The sequence below is a fragment of the Barbus barbus genome, assembly GCF_936440315.1.
Source record: "Barbus barbus genome assembly, chromosome: 15".
Taxonomy (NCBI): Eukaryota; Metazoa; Chordata; class Actinopteri; order Cypriniformes; family Cyprinidae; genus Barbus; species Barbus barbus.
In genome coordinates, this window is record NC_136743.1 from 3,867,271 (window position 1) to 3,885,552 (window position 18,282).

At 36.9% G+C, this 18,282-nt stretch overlaps 2 protein-coding genes across 7 annotated transcripts; both read right to left on the bottom strand.

Moving 5' to 3' along the window:
• Positions 1 to 216: 216 nt before the first annotated feature.
• On the bottom strand, positions 217 to 12,274 carry LOC306881548 (SH2 domain-containing adapter protein F-like). Of its 4 annotated transcripts, none has more exons than XM_079435723.1 (8): positions 11,888 to 12,274; positions 10,624 to 10,668; positions 10,095 to 10,542; positions 7,953 to 8,106; positions 7,569 to 7,766; positions 4,578 to 4,758; positions 3,465 to 3,584; positions 217 to 2,243 (listed from the first exon to the last, which is right to left on the bottom strand). In XM_079435723.1, exons 3-8 carry the CDS (start codon positions 10,425 to 10,427, stop codon positions 2,057 to 2,059), a joined length of 1,173 nt encoding a protein of 390 aa, XP_079291849.1. In that variant the 5' UTR covers positions 10,428 to 10,542; positions 10,624 to 10,668; positions 11,888 to 12,274; the 3' UTR covers positions 217 to 2,056. The 4 variants fall into 4 exon arrangements, with proteins under 4 accessions (XP_079291849.1, XP_079291847.1, XP_079291848.1 ...); XM_079435721.1 differs by having other exon boundaries at positions 10,095 to 10,551; positions 11,888 to 12,179; XM_079435722.1 differs by having other exon boundaries at positions 10,095 to 10,551; positions 11,862 to 12,004.
• LOC306881549 (splicing factor YJU2-like) lies at positions 11,862 to 18,051 on the bottom strand. 3 transcript variants are annotated; one of them, XM_079435725.1, is made up of 9 exons: positions 17,907 to 18,051; positions 17,714 to 17,770; positions 17,527 to 17,627; positions 16,698 to 16,842; positions 16,444 to 16,578; positions 15,438 to 15,619; positions 14,685 to 14,829; positions 14,015 to 14,186; positions 12,175 to 13,410 (listed from the first exon to the last, which is right to left on the bottom strand). In XM_079435725.1, exons 1-9 carry the CDS (start codon positions 17,928 to 17,930, stop codon positions 13,286 to 13,288), a joined length of 1,086 nt encoding a protein of 361 aa, XP_079291851.1. In that variant the 5' UTR covers positions 17,931 to 18,051; the 3' UTR covers positions 12,175 to 13,285. The 3 variants fall into 3 exon arrangements, with proteins under 3 accessions (XP_079291852.1, XP_079291851.1, XP_079291853.1); XM_079435726.1 differs by lacking the exon at positions 17,714 to 17,770 and having other exon boundaries at positions 11,862 to 13,410; positions 17,907 to 18,049; XM_079435727.1 differs by lacking the exon at positions 17,714 to 17,770 and having other exon boundaries at positions 16,698 to 16,743; positions 17,907 to 18,049.
• Positions 18,052 to 18,282: the final 231 nt, after the last annotated feature.

Consider the following 18,282-nt stretch of genomic DNA (forward strand, 5'->3'; position numbering starts at 1 on the left):
CAGAAGCATTAGAGCTCAGTCAACAACAGTGTGTATGAGCTCGGTCACATGGAGGAGGTCTGACCTATTTTTTTACAGTGTGTTGCATGAACGCTTTATAAGGAGGAACCGTTTGGCTGCCTTCTGGTAAGACACAGTTCACCCTTCAGCCCAGTAACGTCACATCCTATCAGGATCCAACCATACAGATGACAAATCAACAAACATTTCATTTTTAGAAAACAACTCCTAATTTATTCCAAAGAAGTGAAAACCTGGAAAACAGCATATAGAAAAACAAAAACGCAGTAAAATTACAGTCATCATAAACAATAGCTACCGTGTGATTTCTATAGCATTATAAACCCTGTGTAAAAGTCTAAACACAGTAGTGTGTGTGTGTGTGTGTTCAGAGGATGTGCAAGTAAACTGATCCCAAAACCATGCTCATTTGAAAGCTGTTTACTATAACATTCACTAAACAGCGGAAGATTGTGTTTCTTCAGAGGAAAATGCTTGAGTTTCATCTGCATTTACAAACATACTGATGCGACTTATAGGTGATTATAGGTGACCTTATTTTAAATATCACGCAAACCCAGAATAACTCAGAAGAGACGGTTCATGTAAGGTTTCTCATGAAGCTTTAAGTATTGCTAAGAAGTCCTCAGAAACGAGCCTACAGCACCAAGCGGTATATGGTGGAGTGAAATGATGGGCAGCATTGTGACCACTGCCCTAAGTGAAGCCAAATGCCACAGTAATGACTGCTTCCTGTCATGCTACAAGACCGGAGCACTGAAGCGAATGAAAATGCAGCTTTAGATGGTCGGATGACATCACTTCCTGTTTTCATCATCCTCAGCCGCCCGGGATTCTGGGAGCAGAACAAATCTGTGTGTTTGCAGATGGCCATCCGGACAAGCGAAAGTCACATTCAGAACATTCCAGTGTTGAGTATTCACTTCCTTCCGCTTTACCATGATTCAATGCTTCTAGTTAGGGACAAAAGGAAGTTAAGGGCCGGCTTGTTGTTCCTAAAAAGAGGCTCTCATTTTTACTTACAGTCACCCAAAATTGAAATTCAATCATTATTCACTCACGCTCATGTCATTCTAAACCAGCATGATTTTATATAGTGGAACACAAAAAGAGAAATTTACCAGAAGAGTACTAAATTTACAATAAAATGTAGTGGATGGATCAGAAAGCTCTAAAACGGATAAAAACACTGTAAAAATAGTCCATGTGGCATTTGAGGCCATACATGTGATAAATAGACCAAAACTGAAGTTATTATTTGTATCTTTCCCTCTGCCCTAATTTAAATTTGCAGAAACACAAATGAGAATCGACAGCTGCGGCATAGTGCAATATTTATATATAACTTAAATTGCAGCGTTTTCTTCACACAAAGTTATTGTGCGGCTTTAGACGACCTATATGAACTACATTTATGCTGATTGTGTCTTTTTTAGAGTATAACAGCCATGGTCACCGTCCACTTTCACTGCATGGAAAAAAGCAGCTTTAACATCATTCAAAATATCTTCTTTTGTGTTCAACAGAAGAGGGTCAGTCATAGAGGTTCGGAATCACATGAGAATGAGCAAATGATGACAACTGTCATTTGAGGTGAATTATTTCACTTTTTAAATCAAGAAATGCCACAGAAGATGGGACTTGAACTGTACATCATTGCTTTTTAGTATTTAGCAAAATCTTTATAAATACTTTGGTCGGGCTACAATCTATCATTTGAAGAGTTTGGAGCAGAGAAAGTTATAATATTGCAGTTTCCAGTGTGATGCGAAGACACTTTAGAGTCCAGTGGTGTGGAAAATATTCTTCACACGCATGTAGCGCATCGATACAGTGTCAGTACAGGCCGACTGTGTTTTCATTCACACCAGGGATGAATCTGATCACACCTGAAAAATCTAATTCCCACTGCAAACACAAATGAAACCTTCGAAGAGCCTGCGATATGAGATTGAAAATGAAGCACTGTAGTAGCCGTCTGAGCGAAGCCCTGAGTGTGTCTGTGTGCGAGCGCGTGATAAGCGTGTGTGTGGTCTCAGAGTGTCTGCACCAGCACCGGGAACAGCAGAGACAGGTGTTCAGCTCCGCGGATGGGCAGTTTGTTCGTGGTGTAGTAATGAATGACTTCAGGGATGGAGTCAAACGGAGGACTGTTCTCTCCAAGGATGAACTTCCCATCACGAGACTGAGAGAACTTCATGTGCATGAACCCGTGACAGCTCCTGCAGAGAGACAGACAGATGGAGGGGGAGAGAGAAAGTCAATGAGTTTGCACATTACTTTGTGTGGCCAACCTGGAACGGTAGAAATGTGTCAGCCGGTAGAGACTGCACTATAATAGTAGTAGGCAAGACCGCTGTACATTAGGACTAGGTATTGTTGTAATAAAAGCTCATAAAATTACTAAAGCTAAAATGAAACCTGAAAAAATATAAATAAATTTTTTTTAAATATGAATAAATGCTATAATAATATATAAACAGTACTAAAGCCCTAGCACTGAAGTGGAATAATTACATTATTAATAACATGCTAAACGCATTCAGACCCACACAAAACACCTCAAACCTGAATATATTACCCAGAACTAGAATAACTAGATGTAAGCACCCTCCAGCAGTACAACATGTAGGTAGCATGAGGAGGAAAGAAAAAAATTCAATAAATGAGAGCAGATCTTGATAGAGAAAAATAAAAAGAGGCTGTACGTTAGTACCAGATGGCTGCCAGGGCGTTGCTATATGGTTGCTAGGGTGTTTAGACTGGTTGCTAATTGGTTTCTTACTGGCCAATATCCAATTAAAACCACGCTCAAGTCTCTTTGATAGTTTCAAAATTGTAAGAAAATATAAACATCAAATGTTTAATTAAGAATAGCTGAAGTAGTACATAAAAATGTAAATTTAGAGTAGATGAGGTCGTACATAATCATGCAAATATTGGGGGTAATTTTGTGTCCAGAGAAACATTAAACCTTAACGGTTATTTTAAGGTCTTTAAATAACAATATAAACATTTCCAATAAAGACGCAGCAATAGAAACCTAGTTTATCAAGAACAATTTGCTCTATTTATAGAGTCAGATGACTCTGACTGTTTCATGAAACGAAAGTGAATGTGGGACAAGTACTTCAATTATTATACATCAGTACACAGCACAAAACAGTAGCTGGCGGTTTAATGGACATTTACAGCACACTACTAGAACGCCCAGGTCATCAGCCGCCTTGTTTCCACAAAGATTGTTCTCAGGGACTGAACCAAACCCAAACGCTCTGAGAGAAGTCTCAACAATATAACTCTGAATCACAGCAGAAATTTATATGAAAATCAAAACAACAAAACAGTCTACTTGTGAGGGAATGACTGAACTACTCATTTCCTGAATGAGTTTTTGGGCTGTACGAGTACCTGAGACGGTGAGTTTGTGTGTAAGACTGTACCTGAGAGACAGCGAATAGTCGTTTCGGCTCGTCTGGCTCTTCCTCACCAGGTAACTGCACTCCTTACACAGCGTGAGCAGAGATTCAGCTTCTGAGCGGGTCAATGCACCATGGTACCATCTGAAACACACAGATGGGCCACTATTAGGGTTTTACAACACCAGTGTTTCAGGAGCAGATATCAATACCTGTCAAGTGTCACGATACTCAATACTTCTGAAAACGGAGAGAGATTGCATACAATTCATAGACCGTATTACACAGCGCTGCATCTAATAAGAAAATCAAATATAGTTTTTTCACAAAATCAGCGTGAAATTTAGCAAAATAAAAAAGTGAAATGTTAAACTTTTTGGTTTTAATGATAATAAAAGTAGTATTCAAAATTTACCATTTATCTTACAATCTGCAACGGATTGAAGACATATGTTCATACATTTAATGTCAAAGAAATTTACATAAACAGGTTTATAAATAAGCCTTTTCCCACAAAAACTGTCATTTTCTGTGGCTGTTTGGATGTACTAAACACCCACAGATGTAGCAGAAAACATCTGGTTCACGTTTGCATTTTCTTCAATAACCGGCCATAATTCTTCATAATTTTATCCATGAAGTCAGGATTAGGCATAGCTAATGTCTTCAGAATCATTCATACGTGCAAAAATCAACTGAAAAATAGTCATCTGGCTTAAAGGAAGACAGGAATCGTGTCAGTTGTTCTGCTGATTAAGGGATAAAACAAGACTTCGCCACCTTACAAATGCAACGAAATGCATTTTGTGACAAAGTGTGATGTGCTATAGAGCAAAACAGACACTATTTTTGGAATCAGCAGTGAGAAATGTGTATCGGGTTTCACTCAGCAAATATGACACAGGGTGGTGTAATAGTAACAGCACTTGAAATTTTAGCAGAATGCTGTTTTCTTGACCTCAACTAGCTACTTATGCACACCACAGAACTTTCTGAGGGAAATGTTTCACCACACCACATCATGTGTACTCATCTGACAACCATATCTTTGTTATTTGTGATTAAATATTACAACTTTTCACATGTTACAGTTTCCTGTATTAATACATGTGTGGCGGTTCATGTGTTAATACATACACCTGTTTCTCCAGGGGCAGTGTGGGATCCACTCTCTCTCCCAGGATGCCGTGTGTGTTGCTGGGTTTGTGCAGGCTGGTGGCTCTGCTAGACGAAGGGCTGATTCTGGATGCTCCTGCCTTCCTCGGTGCCTCGTCACGGGGCAGTGTGCATTGATCCCAGTCTCTGGCTTCAAATGTTACTAAAAAACATTAAAAAAAAGGGGTCACACTTTAGTTTGGGTACCAGTTCTCACAGTTAACTAACTATTAACTATGACTTTTGCATCGATAAACTCTTAAATTGCAGCTTATTAATAGTTAGTAAGGTTGTTAACTCAATGAGGTTGGATTGAGGGATCTAGAATATCGTTATGCAGAATAAAGCATTAATATGCGTTTATAAGTATATGCATGTTTATAAGCAACAGTGAGAATTGCACCCTAAAATAAAGTGTTACAAAAAAATAAAAGTGACTAAACAAAACAATTCTAAAACTTAAAAATGCAAGCAATGTTAAGTATTTTCATTAAAAATAATTTTATATATTTTAATTTATTATTATTTAAATGTATTTATTTCTATATAAAATATTGCGATTTAATTGTTTGTAATACTATCAAAAAAAACAAATGTAATAAGTACATTTTAAAAACTACTATTAATGATAATAAATTATTAAATTACTCTATTTAAAATATGGTTTACTCATTATAAAACGACACAAATTAAAGAAATACATTAATATTTCAAAGGTTACTACAAAACAATTAGAAACTTTAAAAATTCAACCAAAGAGTGACTTCAAAATACCCACTTTGCAATACATAACTGTATAAATATACATTTCAATTTGATCTATTTGACTTTTTATACATTTTATTCATATTTAAAATATTACACATTTATGCATTATTTTAAATTAAATTATATATTTGTATTAATATTTAAATGTGTTTTAATTGCTTTGTTTTTTTATTATATTTTGAAACATAGAACATAGTTAAGAACAATAACAACCATTTTTGTGCAATATATAAAAAAATGCATTAACATTCTATATTAACGATTTAAGGGTTTGTTCAACTCACTATCCCTCAGTATAAGCAATAGAACTAGTTACTCTCTCCCTGCATCACTGTTGCTGCTGTGACAGTCTTGGTAGAGGAGGATTTCTGCTTTGATTTGAGAAGCTCTTGCCATGTTTGTGAGGAATATGCATCTGACAGAGAGTGAACAATCCATAAGCAACCAGCAATCTGATCAGAAGTGATGAAATGACCATGTGATGAAGAGTGAAGGGAGAGATGATCTGAGTGTGTGTTTGTGGACGTGATGCAGAGCAGAAGTCACACAGTGGCTCTGATCTTTCTGCATGACTGCTCTACTTCTCTCCTCCTGTCTCCATCTATCAAGACCTCCCACACATCCCTCTTCCTTTCTCATGTGCAGGATAAAAGACAGACTGCACCTACAGACCATTTTATTGAATGCAAACAAATCCAGTGTTTAAAAAAATGCATGCATGCGACTGTCATGTAAACATGCAGATCGGATTTTCTGAGGCATCGCGTTCTGTACGTCATTAAAACTTGACAATTTGGTTTTCTCTGCAGTTTAATGACTTTATATGGGACCCATGCTGGCAAAATGAGTGTAAATGCACACGGGCTATTTTGAGCTACAGGCAATAAATAAATAAATAAAAAAAAAAGTGAAAATTTTCGATTTTAGTCAAATTAGTTAATTAAGCCCTCGTTTAGCTATCCCAGTGCTCCAAATGGTAATTAAACATCTAAAAGTATCTTTAATGGTATATTTTCTGAGAGGATTACCTTTTCTCCGCTTGCTTCTCGAGCTGACTGTCATCTGAAGAGCGTGCATAATGGCCCGATAAATACACAGAATTACAGACTAATTTACAGTATTTCAGTATTCCCACAAACATAATCTGTTCTGTCTTAAGTGACCGCTTGGGGAATTGATGGGGAAAAACATCTGATGTGTAACTTTATGATTCGTGCATTACAGTAGGCCGTGTCTCAATGTTATCTATCAATAAAAGAAAAGAGGGAATCACTCGTAGCACTTCAAGAACTGCTTTTGTAGTTTGAATAATACATTTATTTGTAATGAACACACTGAAGTGATTTCTACATTTGATAATTTGTTTTTCGTAGACTACATTAATGCTTGTGTTTAGATGTAAAATGATAAAGGTAATGCATTATTTGTTTCTTTCTAGACTATTTGTTCCTAAACTGTTTTTTTGCATCTGTTCTTATTTATAATAGGAAAGAGAAAATAAAAAACAGCTATATTGTGATTATTAATATAGTAGCCTAATTATTAATAAGAACTGGAGGAAAATTTTTATCTTTCTCATAATCAACCTTGCTGACTTTATATCGACTTTAAACGGGTGTAGCAGTCATTTTTTGTCCGATTCCAAAAAAATGATACACAATTTTGAAGGTCTTTTAATGGAGAACGTGAAAATAAAAATACAAATTAATTTTTCAAATTTGCTCGACTCGTTTTGTCAGCACAGGTCATATTATTCTCGGGAGGAACCACGTGTGGAGGTGCTACATGACAACAACGCATGCGGGATGTTTCAGATGGTATGGCAAGTGTAAACACATGAATTGGATATGGGTCATAATTGAAAGAACGTATAAACGGACAGCCAAAAAAAATCGGATATGGGCAACAAATCGGAATTGAGCATCAAGACCTGCAGTGTAAACGAGGCCTAAGATCAGACGGCAAACTTTCAAACTTTGCTTTCAAGTGCTAAACCTCAGAGCTTTTATTTTGGCAGAAAACCAAAGGAAGCTGCTCCCAAACACCGGCTGACTGTCAAATAACACTGTTTGATTTACTCACATTTGCCATTTGCTGACTGTTCATTTCAGACCCTGCTTATACTGTGGTAAGCTACATTCTCAAAAGAGGATGCAAACGTACTGGTGTGGATGGAGCCCATCTCTACCCAGTAGCACGTCTTACCAGCGAAGGCTTTGGAGATGTTCTCTTTCTTCCACTCCCAGGGCTGGTCGTACTCATCCGCAGGCCTTTCATCGTCCTGGGGCAGACGGCTTTCTCTCTCGTCCTCTGCAGGGGCCTCCTGGGGCCGAACTCTCTCCTCGTACGGACTGTCGTAAAGCTGCGGGCTGTTTCTGCCCTGATCTGTGCTGTGCTGGAGCTCTGACATGCGACAAACACATTCAACTGAACCAGACGACACGATATTACATTACATATGAGTATTATGAAAGTGAATGAGGACTGGAATGGTCAAGCTTCAAAAAACATACACCAAATTACCACACAACACAGTCCAGACCACAAATTAAACCGACAGGAATAACAGTGGCTGAATAACTGCTGTACCGCTTATGAATTGCTGGGCCTCAAACGGCTCCATGTAGCTGCTGCAGGCTTCTATGGCGTTCTGCTCCCAGCCGGGTCTGGGCCGCGGGTCCGGCCTGGCGTCAAACGGGTCCGAGTAATCAGTCTCCCCGACCGCAGGAGCCGAGGGAACCACCTGGGAAAAAAGAACAAGGATGATGAGAACAATCATATTCACCATATGAATCAGAAACGAAGACAGCTGCAGAGTTTTACACAGTATGCAATTCTGGCAGCTTTTGTGCAAAAACACATGAAGCATTTTCAATCCAGTATTTTCATCCTTTAGGGTTGTTATAGTAAACTTAAACTAAAACCATAAAAAAAACTTTTTTTATACTTCTCATTTTCATTTAGTTTAACTTGATGTACTAAAATAAACTAAACCTGAAATATAAATAAACACCGCATTAATTAACTACATCAGTAGTGGTCAGAATTATTGGCTCCCTTGGTAAATAAGGTCAAAGAAGGCTCTAAACTTGCATTATTAATCCTTTTGATCTATTATTCTTATTTTTAAAATCACAAAAATCTAACCTTCCATTGAACTAAAACAATTGAAAATGGGGGAAAAATCTCATTATGAAATAAATGTTTTTCTCAAATACACGTTGGACAATTATTGGTACCCCTAGAAATTCTTATGAGTAAAATATTTCTGAAGTATATTCCCATTCATATTCTCCAGGGGGATTAGGAACATGAAATTATCCAGCCATGGCTTCCTGTTTCAGAGAAATATAAATAGGAGGGAAAACAAAGTCCAAATTCCCTTAATAATCCATCACAATGAGAAAAACCAAAGAATATATTTCTGATGTGCAGCAAAAGATAATTGAGCTTCACAAATTAGCGAAGTGGCTTTAAGAAAAGAGCTAGAGCAGTGAAAATTCCCATTTCCACCATCAGGGCAATAATTAAGAATTTCCAATCAACAGAAAATGTTATGAATCTGCCTGGAAGAGGACGTGTGTCTATATCGTCCTAATGCACGGTGAGGAGGAGAGTTTGAGTGGCTAAAGACTCTTCAAGGACCACAGCTGATCATAATGATATTTCCTCCCATTTTAAATTCTTATCATCCAATGAAATTAGATTTTTGTGAATTTTTTTTATAAAAGATCAAAAGGATTAACAATACATATTAATTTTCACAGCCTTCTTTGATCATATTTACCAAGGGTGCCAATAATTCTGACCATGACTGTGTGTGTGTGTGTGTATATATATATATATATATATATATATATATATATATAAATAAATATTATTAATTTAGAGGTTGCAGGTCTCAAACCCATTGGTCTACAAAATGTAATCCTGGTCCCTTTTGAAAGCAGACACTTGAAAGTATATACTATAATAGTCCATAAATGATACTAAAATTATTCTTATGCTCATTTTAGTTTCACTGAATAAAAAGGAGATATATGAACCAAAATATTGAGTAACATAACATTTTCATTTTTGGACACAATCCTTTATAAACCGAAACATGCAAGAGAGAGGGCTGGTGTGTGAGTCTATAAAACCCGCAGGCACTGGGATTAAATGTATTTGGGTTAATGAAATTGATTCCCAATGCTCCCACCCTTCACCTCTGATGACAAAAGACAATGATCACCGGCCGACTTCAGGAAACACGAGTGAATTCTGCATTTGGTTGGTTTGTTATGACATCTGCAAAACTCATCCATGACACGTGCACCAAACAAAGCAACTCCAAAACAATCACACATCACTGTAATACAAGTAAAACAACCCCTGCGACTCTCATAACCACCTAATATGATATATTGATCTATTCATGATGACTGGAGTGTCTTTACGTCAAGATAAATAACCATTTAATTAATGTGCTGGTAAAATAATTTCATTTAAACAAACATTTGTCATCATTACAACATTCAAGTACACATTAGAAGAGGAAAAATGCTTGAAATCACAATTATTTACCAAGATGAATACACTACAAAACTATGTTTTTACAATTTCTGGGATTGGTTCTTTCCCAATCCCAATCATTTCTCCAGAAAACCTTTTGAAGTGCATAATTCTTACTGATAGCAGTCCAGTAAAACCCATTTAAGCTCTCTATATGTTAAGTAAACAAGAACTTACAGGGGCCTGCGGTTCCTCAAAGGTCACGATGTTCAGTGGTATTTTGCTACGCCCGAATTCCTGAGATTCCACTTTTATCAGTCTGTGTTTGGGAGACACGATCTTCACCTCCACACCGTTGGACAGCACCGTGCCAAACGCGGGGAATGTTTCCACCGACCCTAAGCCGTTCACCACCCGGTTCTCTGAGGGTTCGTAAGGGTCCTCAAAGTCCAGGTCTTTCTGAGCCCTGTAGGCCCGTAGGATCTCGCTTTCGGTATAGTCTGGTTTCGGGGGCTGCGGCGGTCCTTTCTTGCTGCCAAAACTTAGGCGATCTCTAAACCACTTTGCCATGGGTCTACGACCAAGACGAGAATGAAACAGATCCAAAACAAAAACTTCAAAAGAGCCGTTAGGCTTCTAAAAAGGACTTTATCCCAGTTCTTCCATGGAACACCATCCATAAATCCTGAAACACCTATCCAATAAGTCACTTATTACTCACAGAGTGTCAATAAATGGCAAATAAGATATTGTGCAATCAGCTCACCTCAGTTTCCCCAATGCATCGCCTGTTTTCCTGCAATAAATTGATCTGGAAAGAAAAAGCACACCCATTATGTATTAAAAAATAATAATCAAGAAACCTGAAGAAAGGTAGATGTGGAGTATTTTAAGCCTCCACCCCTAAACCTGCCCCACTGGAAAAGACATCTTACAGTAATAACTCAAAACACTGCCATAACTTACTCAACCTCATGTTGCTCCAAACCTGCATGACTTTCATTCTCCCAAAAGTAGTTAGTTAGCAGAATGACTAGGCAGCTCTTTTCCATACAATGAATGGTGACTATGTCTCTCGATCGAGAATTCAGTCAATAATAACTTAATTTAGGTATTTGTCCTCTCAGAAATCTCTCATATGACTTAAAATACACCAAATTAGTTATAGAAGCAACTTTCATGATGCTCATTTTTCTTTTTAAACCACAGAATCAGTCCCCTTCACTTTCATTGGATGAAAAATGATGCAGTGAAGGTGAATAGTGACTGAGGTTATCAGTCCCCCTCACATTTTACCAAACAACTGCTTTTGTGTTTCAAGGAAGATGGAAAACAATAGGATTTGGAACAAAATCGGTGAGTGAACAGTTACATAATTTACATTTTTTTGGCGAGCGGTTCCTTTAAATAAACAGATATCATCATATTAGCTAAGCTTTACACTAATGCATTTGTACTTGGGTGACAAATTAAACGTTTTGGCGATTATCTTATATATATATATATATATATATATATATATGAAAACAAATAACGTTAGATCAACATTATTTAAAAAGAAAGTTTCACACATAAAAACACGCACTGCTCAATCCTGTCAAAACAAGAACATGCATTAACTGCACACACCCACTTTCTTATTGCCCCTCTTTAATTCTGCACATAACAGAGATATTTTGATGTTTCTTAGACTGAAATAGAAAAAAACTGTCATTATAGATTAAAAATAATGTTAGCAACCCGGCTAACATCTTTAATCTCCGCTACCTCATATTATAGTCACTTCATTTGTCGATAAACATGATTATAAACATGCATACTATAATAAATTCAACATAGAAGTCGAATGCTGAACTAATTTGGAGCACAAAAGTGAAAGCCAACAAATTAAAGCTGCATTTTGTTAGCCGGCTTGCTTGCTGGCTAACTATGCAACGCGATCCCGAGACGAGCGTGTGCAAACTGTTCATCTAATACATAAAAACAGTTCAGAAGCCCACAAACCTCCAAAACATTTGCAGAATACTCGCCTCTCAATGCTTGACGGATGGAAGTGAGTATATAAAGCAGATGCGAGGGGGATCTCAGAAGTGAGGATCGTGTGCACGTGCAGATGGATGGATGAGTTGCATCGGATTGCATTGGCTGTTGCAGATCAAGCTCAGCTGGTGAACAACACATAAGCTCGACTTGTTGTTGAAGCCCACTGGAGTTGCATTGTCTTTGTTCTTGCTGAGGCATTTAATTTCGCACGCTGGCTCGTGCTTTGGCTTGCACTGTGCACAATCATGCATGTCTGCAAAGCACAGTTATTAAGGGAGTGCAGGGTTTATTTAAAATGCATATAAGCAGGGGCTTCTGGTTAACCACAAACTCACTAAAAGATGCGATTCAATTCAATACATGCCCCATCTGTCACACCAGCTCTCATTAACACCTTCTCCATCAGCATACAGAGGTCAAATTGTAAGGTTAGAAGGTCACTGGCACTTTAATGGATCAATATGGGAGATGGTGAATAATGGCTAGTCCACAAATTGGATTGCATTAACATCACATTTCCAAGTGTTACCTTTAACACCAAAAACAAGCCACTGATGCCATTAGCGGAAAGTCAAATTAAATAACATTTGCCAAATTTACACTGCAGAGGTGGCACAGAAGCACTTCTGAAGTGGCATTTAGGTGTATCTTTACAAATCGTTTAATATGAAAGCCTGTTTCTTGCACGGATTAAAAAATCATAAAGGTATTTGCAAGTTTTTATCTTCTGACTTCTTTAACAAAATTGCAAGATCTAAATTTAGAATTGCACAAAAAAAAAAATTATTTTTATCCTGAGTAAATAATTTAGATTAATTAGAGATTAAATTATATTTAAAAAGTCATTTTTTTCCATGGCAGAAATGGCTTTCCATAGTTTAATGCTGGTCAGACAGCATACATGCAATACAATGTGATGCATTATATTGATACAATGCATGAATACAACACATATACTTTGAAACTAGGGGCTGAAGTGGGTGTGAGACAATTTAATTTAGTCTGGCTTTTATGCTGCATTGTGCCTACACTGAATTTTGATTAGTGCAAAATGATTAGGCAAATGCATCTCCTCATATTGATTGAGCTAACATGGAGAAACAAATACTACATTTTAGAGTGCATAATACATTAGAAGCACATTAGAGACAGAGGGATGATGCAGATCTAATAAACCAAATAAAATCCAGGCAATGGAAACAGCTTCTCATAAACACTGCTCCTCCAGCTAAAAAGTTAATCACAGAAAAATAAAAATCTCTTGATTTGCAGTCCAGGTTAAGGAAACTTAAAGCGGTCTGTGAAAAGAATGGTGGAGATTTTTGCTGGTCTGAAAATAAACATTTAATTTCAGCGGCCCAAAACGCCACAGTATTCTCTCCATCCTAGTCAGAGTTGCTGTCATCGCTGTCTGTATACGCCCCCAAGAGGCTGAGAGAAGAACTGTGCTGAGATGCGACTGGCTGTCCACTGGAAGCTGTGGAGGACTCAGTTTTGGCAGCACCTGCGCCTGAATGATCCAGAAAGACAGAGAAAGCACAAGTTAACAGAGATGGCAAAACCCTAAACTATGTCTGATACATAAATACAACATTAGGGTTTATGGTGGAAACTGCAGTGGGTTTTATCATAGGTACCAAATCCCTTAAATTGTTTTTTTTTGCCCCACCAGTTTATTAAAAAAATGGCTTGCACGCTTCACATCTGTACCATTCCTTGATTCTATAGAAATAATAATAATAATAATTCCTAATATCCTGATATACATCCACTGCCATTTTTTATTAAATAATAAATATCTATCTATTAACTATATAAACAAAAATTTCAGTTTGGATTTATTAAATAATAATAGTTATTTATAGTTAATTAAGTTGTATTAATACAATTTATATTAGTAAAACAGTAAAAAAGGGTTAACAAAATAATTCTCGTTTATTAAATAACATCTTTGATTATTTTTTATAGAGGTAATAATGTTAATAAATAATATTTCACTTACAATTTTGGTTTATTAAATACATGAGACTTTTTCTTTTTTAATAAAACTTTGCTAAAAACATTGCTAATAATCAGAAATGTTTCATAAGCAGCAAATCATGATCATCATGAACCTGTTTGTATGTCAGCAGCCTGTCGTGGTGCAGCAGCAGCAGGTTTACAGGCAGAATCTGCTGGTTTCTTCCTCACCACCAGAGACCCCAGAGCTCCCTTCCCACCCAGACCTCCGACACTCCTCTCCCAGCTCTCAACCTTCTGTTTCTTTATGCCCACAGATGATGATCCCTGTGGAGATCAGGAGGAAACCAGCACTAACATTAATGAGAGAAACAGACGGGGCGTTTCATGAACAGAAAGACAACAGAAAAACACATATAAGCTGAAAGAACAATTGATGTTTGTACAGTCAACAATCCTTGAGTCTTTATTTTGCAGCAATACTGCATTATTCTGGTTAATATTTATTGTGATAAATAAACAAGTGGATTTGAGCTGAAATTATTGTGTGAGAAGACTGAGTGTGGAGTGATATGAGAAACACAAAACTAGCACAGCTATGTAGGAAATTATTTGCCTGAGAGCAACAATAATACTTGATTGCAGCAACTGACCAATCACCGTGCAGTATCCAGAGGCATGTATTAAAAAAAATAATAATATCTAAGACTTTTCCAAATCATAATTAATAAAAGTGGCCAAAATAAAATGTAAATAAAAAATATGTTTAATAAAACAAGCCAGATTTGAATCTAATGAGATGGAGGCTGCTGTCTTTCTCTCCACCTGTGGTCCTGTGTTCCCGTCTGTGGTGAGGATGTCTGTGGGTTTATCAGCCGTGTGTTTCCTGCTTCGATCTTTTGCATCTTCTGTCTCTTCTTCAGAGTCCGAGTCCCTCAGTCGTTTGACAAGAGCTCTATCCAACATCTCTCTATGTGGAGCAAGAGAAAACAAAGTCCAAACCACACTATATTATATCATTTAAGTTTCTTAATCTTGACATTACATGCTTTGGAAAAAAAATACTTTCACTGTGAATGCATATGACCCCATAAAGGTGCAATTATTGTGATATGCAAATGTACATGGTAAACAATATGGACACAATTATCAAAAAACAAACTTTTTAGGTTAACATACATACGAATATTTACATTTTGAACATAAAGTATGTTTTAGATGCAGCAATCTACAGCTGCACGATTTGAGGGGGGGAAATAATTTTTCTGATTAATAAAGAAATAAATCCAGGTTTGCTTTGCTTGTTTGTAGGGCTACACAATATAAATTTTCATTTCATTTTCAAACATTTAATCTAACTTCTACTGACAGCAAACTGCAGGGAATCCTTAAAATGTATCTTTCGTTATTAAGTGCTTATTACAAGTGACTACAAGCCACACTAACCCCCTACTCTTCCCCTGGTCATTTCTGTGCACTTAAATGAACCTGTAGTGTGACCAATGCATTTTTAAAAGCTCCAAATCCAACATATAAGGCAAAAAGGCCAAAAGCTTCAAATTATTCAAAGTTTCTTACTTGGTGTCTCGTTCATCTTCCTCCAGCTCTCTCTCTCTCTGTCTCCGCTCCATGTCTTTATACTTGTCCAGCATGCCCTCAAAGTCCACCTGCGCCTGCCTCTGGTTTAGCTCCTTCAGCTCCTGCAGGTTCTCCAGCACCTCCATCTCCATCTTTGAGTCCCGTGTGCGGTTCTCCAGGACCTGTGACAACATTCAGGGAGTTATGTTTTAAGTTTGCATGGGCTTTTGTTTGACAAATAAAGCTTTGGTCAAAAAAACATTCTGGAAAATGTAAAAAACTAATCTTGGGGGGGTTGGGGGATATATTATATCAGGATATTTTGTGAATTGGATTTTGTGAACTGCTGTGGGGCATGGACTCTTTTTGGTTTCTTTTTAGGTCTGCTGCTTTCTCTCTCTCCCTGTAAGTGTTTTTTTTTTTTTAGCTGCAAGGCATGAACACACACTTTTCTGTGTGCTTTTATTCTGTTCACAGTTCGTCTAGAATATCAATGCGATCACATCGACTCCAGAGGATTAAGTTAACTCAACTCAATATTTTAACTTTCCACATCCACCCCAACCCGTTTACCTTAGTTGTAAGCACCGTGTGTACTGTCCTCTTTTAAGAAATCAGACGGCGGGAGTGAAAAAGGTATGAGACCGAGTCAATCATCCCACTTGCTAGATGGGGAATGAACCCAGCGCTCTGATTGGTCGAAGTGCTCTTTCATTGCTGTTGCTTGATTGCTTTATTCTTTATGCGTTCACAAAGGCGTCACCAGGTTTTTGCGTAGTTTAAAGTTACAAATCGTACCTGCGTACTTTGAGGTCAAAATGCGTGCACGCTACGCAAAATGCGTACAGGTTGGCAGGTCTGTATAGATAGAATAAATCCTTTTGTGGGAGACTTTGAGCTTTTTAACTCTGCAGATCGCATACATGCACAAACAGCAACATAACACACTAAAGAAAAGGAAAAAAAGAAATCGCATCATATGACCGCTTTAAAATTTCTATCAGACCTTCATGGGGTTATTGAGTTCCTCGTCCTCTCTCTCCTGCTGGATCTTTTTCTCCTCCTCTTCGATCAGTTTCTCAGCCTGAAAATTTCTTGTTGCACCATGTTCCATGGCGTAGTCTGTGTTCTCTGGATCTGTCTGTGAAACACAGCAATTAGACGAAGAGCAACTAAACAAACACACAAGAATATCAATAAAAACCTTAAGTCTTTGTCTGCTGGTTTGAAAGAGTATGATGTGTGTGTTTATTCTAGTACCTTGAAAGTGATCTCAGCCAAGCATCTGGTGCATTTAATGTAGAATCTGAAAATAGGAAGCCCCAGGTACAGTTGGTTCTGAACGGTCTCCTTACGAGCATTGAACTTCTTCCCTTTGTAAATGTACTCTCCACACGTTTTACACCTGTGTACCAACAAGCATTATTGTCTCAAAGATGATATAATCTCTAATGTATTCCTCACTACTAGAGAAATCACGATATTTTTCACTTGTTTCACATTTAATACACTTAGCTTGTTGTATTTAATTTATAATTAATTAGTTTTTGCAGTGATATAGATTGGTCAAAAAAAGTATTTTTTTTTATAGATATACACAAAGCATATTAAATGCAAATAAAGTGTCTACTTTAATGCTTCAAATAACTTTTGTGAAAAAACAAAACGTCAAAATATGGGTGAAATTATGTTCCATCATCATTCAGTGTAACAGATATATTCATGTAAAAATGAAATAGCATGCTTATTCCGATCTGTACTTATTAAAAATATAAAATATTCAGTAAATTGTATTATATTTTTAATTTATTATAATCTTCTTACTGACAAATGGGAAAAACCTTGCGGTTTGAAAGATAGTCTGCACTGTCATAGTCTTATAATGTAATTTAATAATAAAATAATAATAATAAAACGTGGTAAAAATGTATAATAGTCATTTTTTGCTTAGAAAATAATAAAACAGGAAACATTTGTTGCATTATCCTTAGTTGAGAAACTATTATTATTATTGTATATTATTAATTTCTAAAAACATGTATTTATTTGAAACCTGCAATAATATAAACACAGACAAAATAAAGCATACCTCATATTAAATGGTGCCATCAATCTGACCACATACTGACGGTCTTTGGGTAGTTTGAGTTTAGGGATTTTAGACGGATCAAAATCCGGAGGATAGTATTTCTGAGGAAAAACAAGAACAGATGCTGAGAGGAGACGGTTTACCACAGTAATGACATTTGTAAACAGAAACTTACTTCAAGGTTTACCTCAGGAGGTGTATTCAAGATTATTTCAACATATATGTACTTTATGAACATCGAAAACTAGGAAAACAAACCCACATGACCTATTTAACGTCCGAGTTATATTGTGTAACGTTAGCTACTTCATTAGCATGCTGGTATTACTACTCAAATAACTACTTAAACCGGTACACAACAATAATATAAAAATACTTACATTCAAAACTTTTCTTTCAGACATTTTTCTCTTTAATTGGCTAAAATGTAAACTAAAAACGACAATTTACTACTCAGCTGTGCGTTTGTACGCTAAGCACGCAAGACTCTTCTTCTTCTTCCTCGACGACACACGCTGTGTGTAAACCAGTCACTCGCGCGCCGCAGCGGTGCCACCACCGGCAGAGCAACGCTATTACAGGCGACTGGATAAAGAATTTTACCGATTTATAGAATAATACAAGCAGGGTAATATGTATATGAATAGCATGCAGAGATAAACCAGGAGAAGGTGCTAAGGAGAGAAAGGTGGTTTATATATTAAAAATAGAAATATACGTCGAGGCCACTAGAGGGAGAAGCTGGATAATAAATCA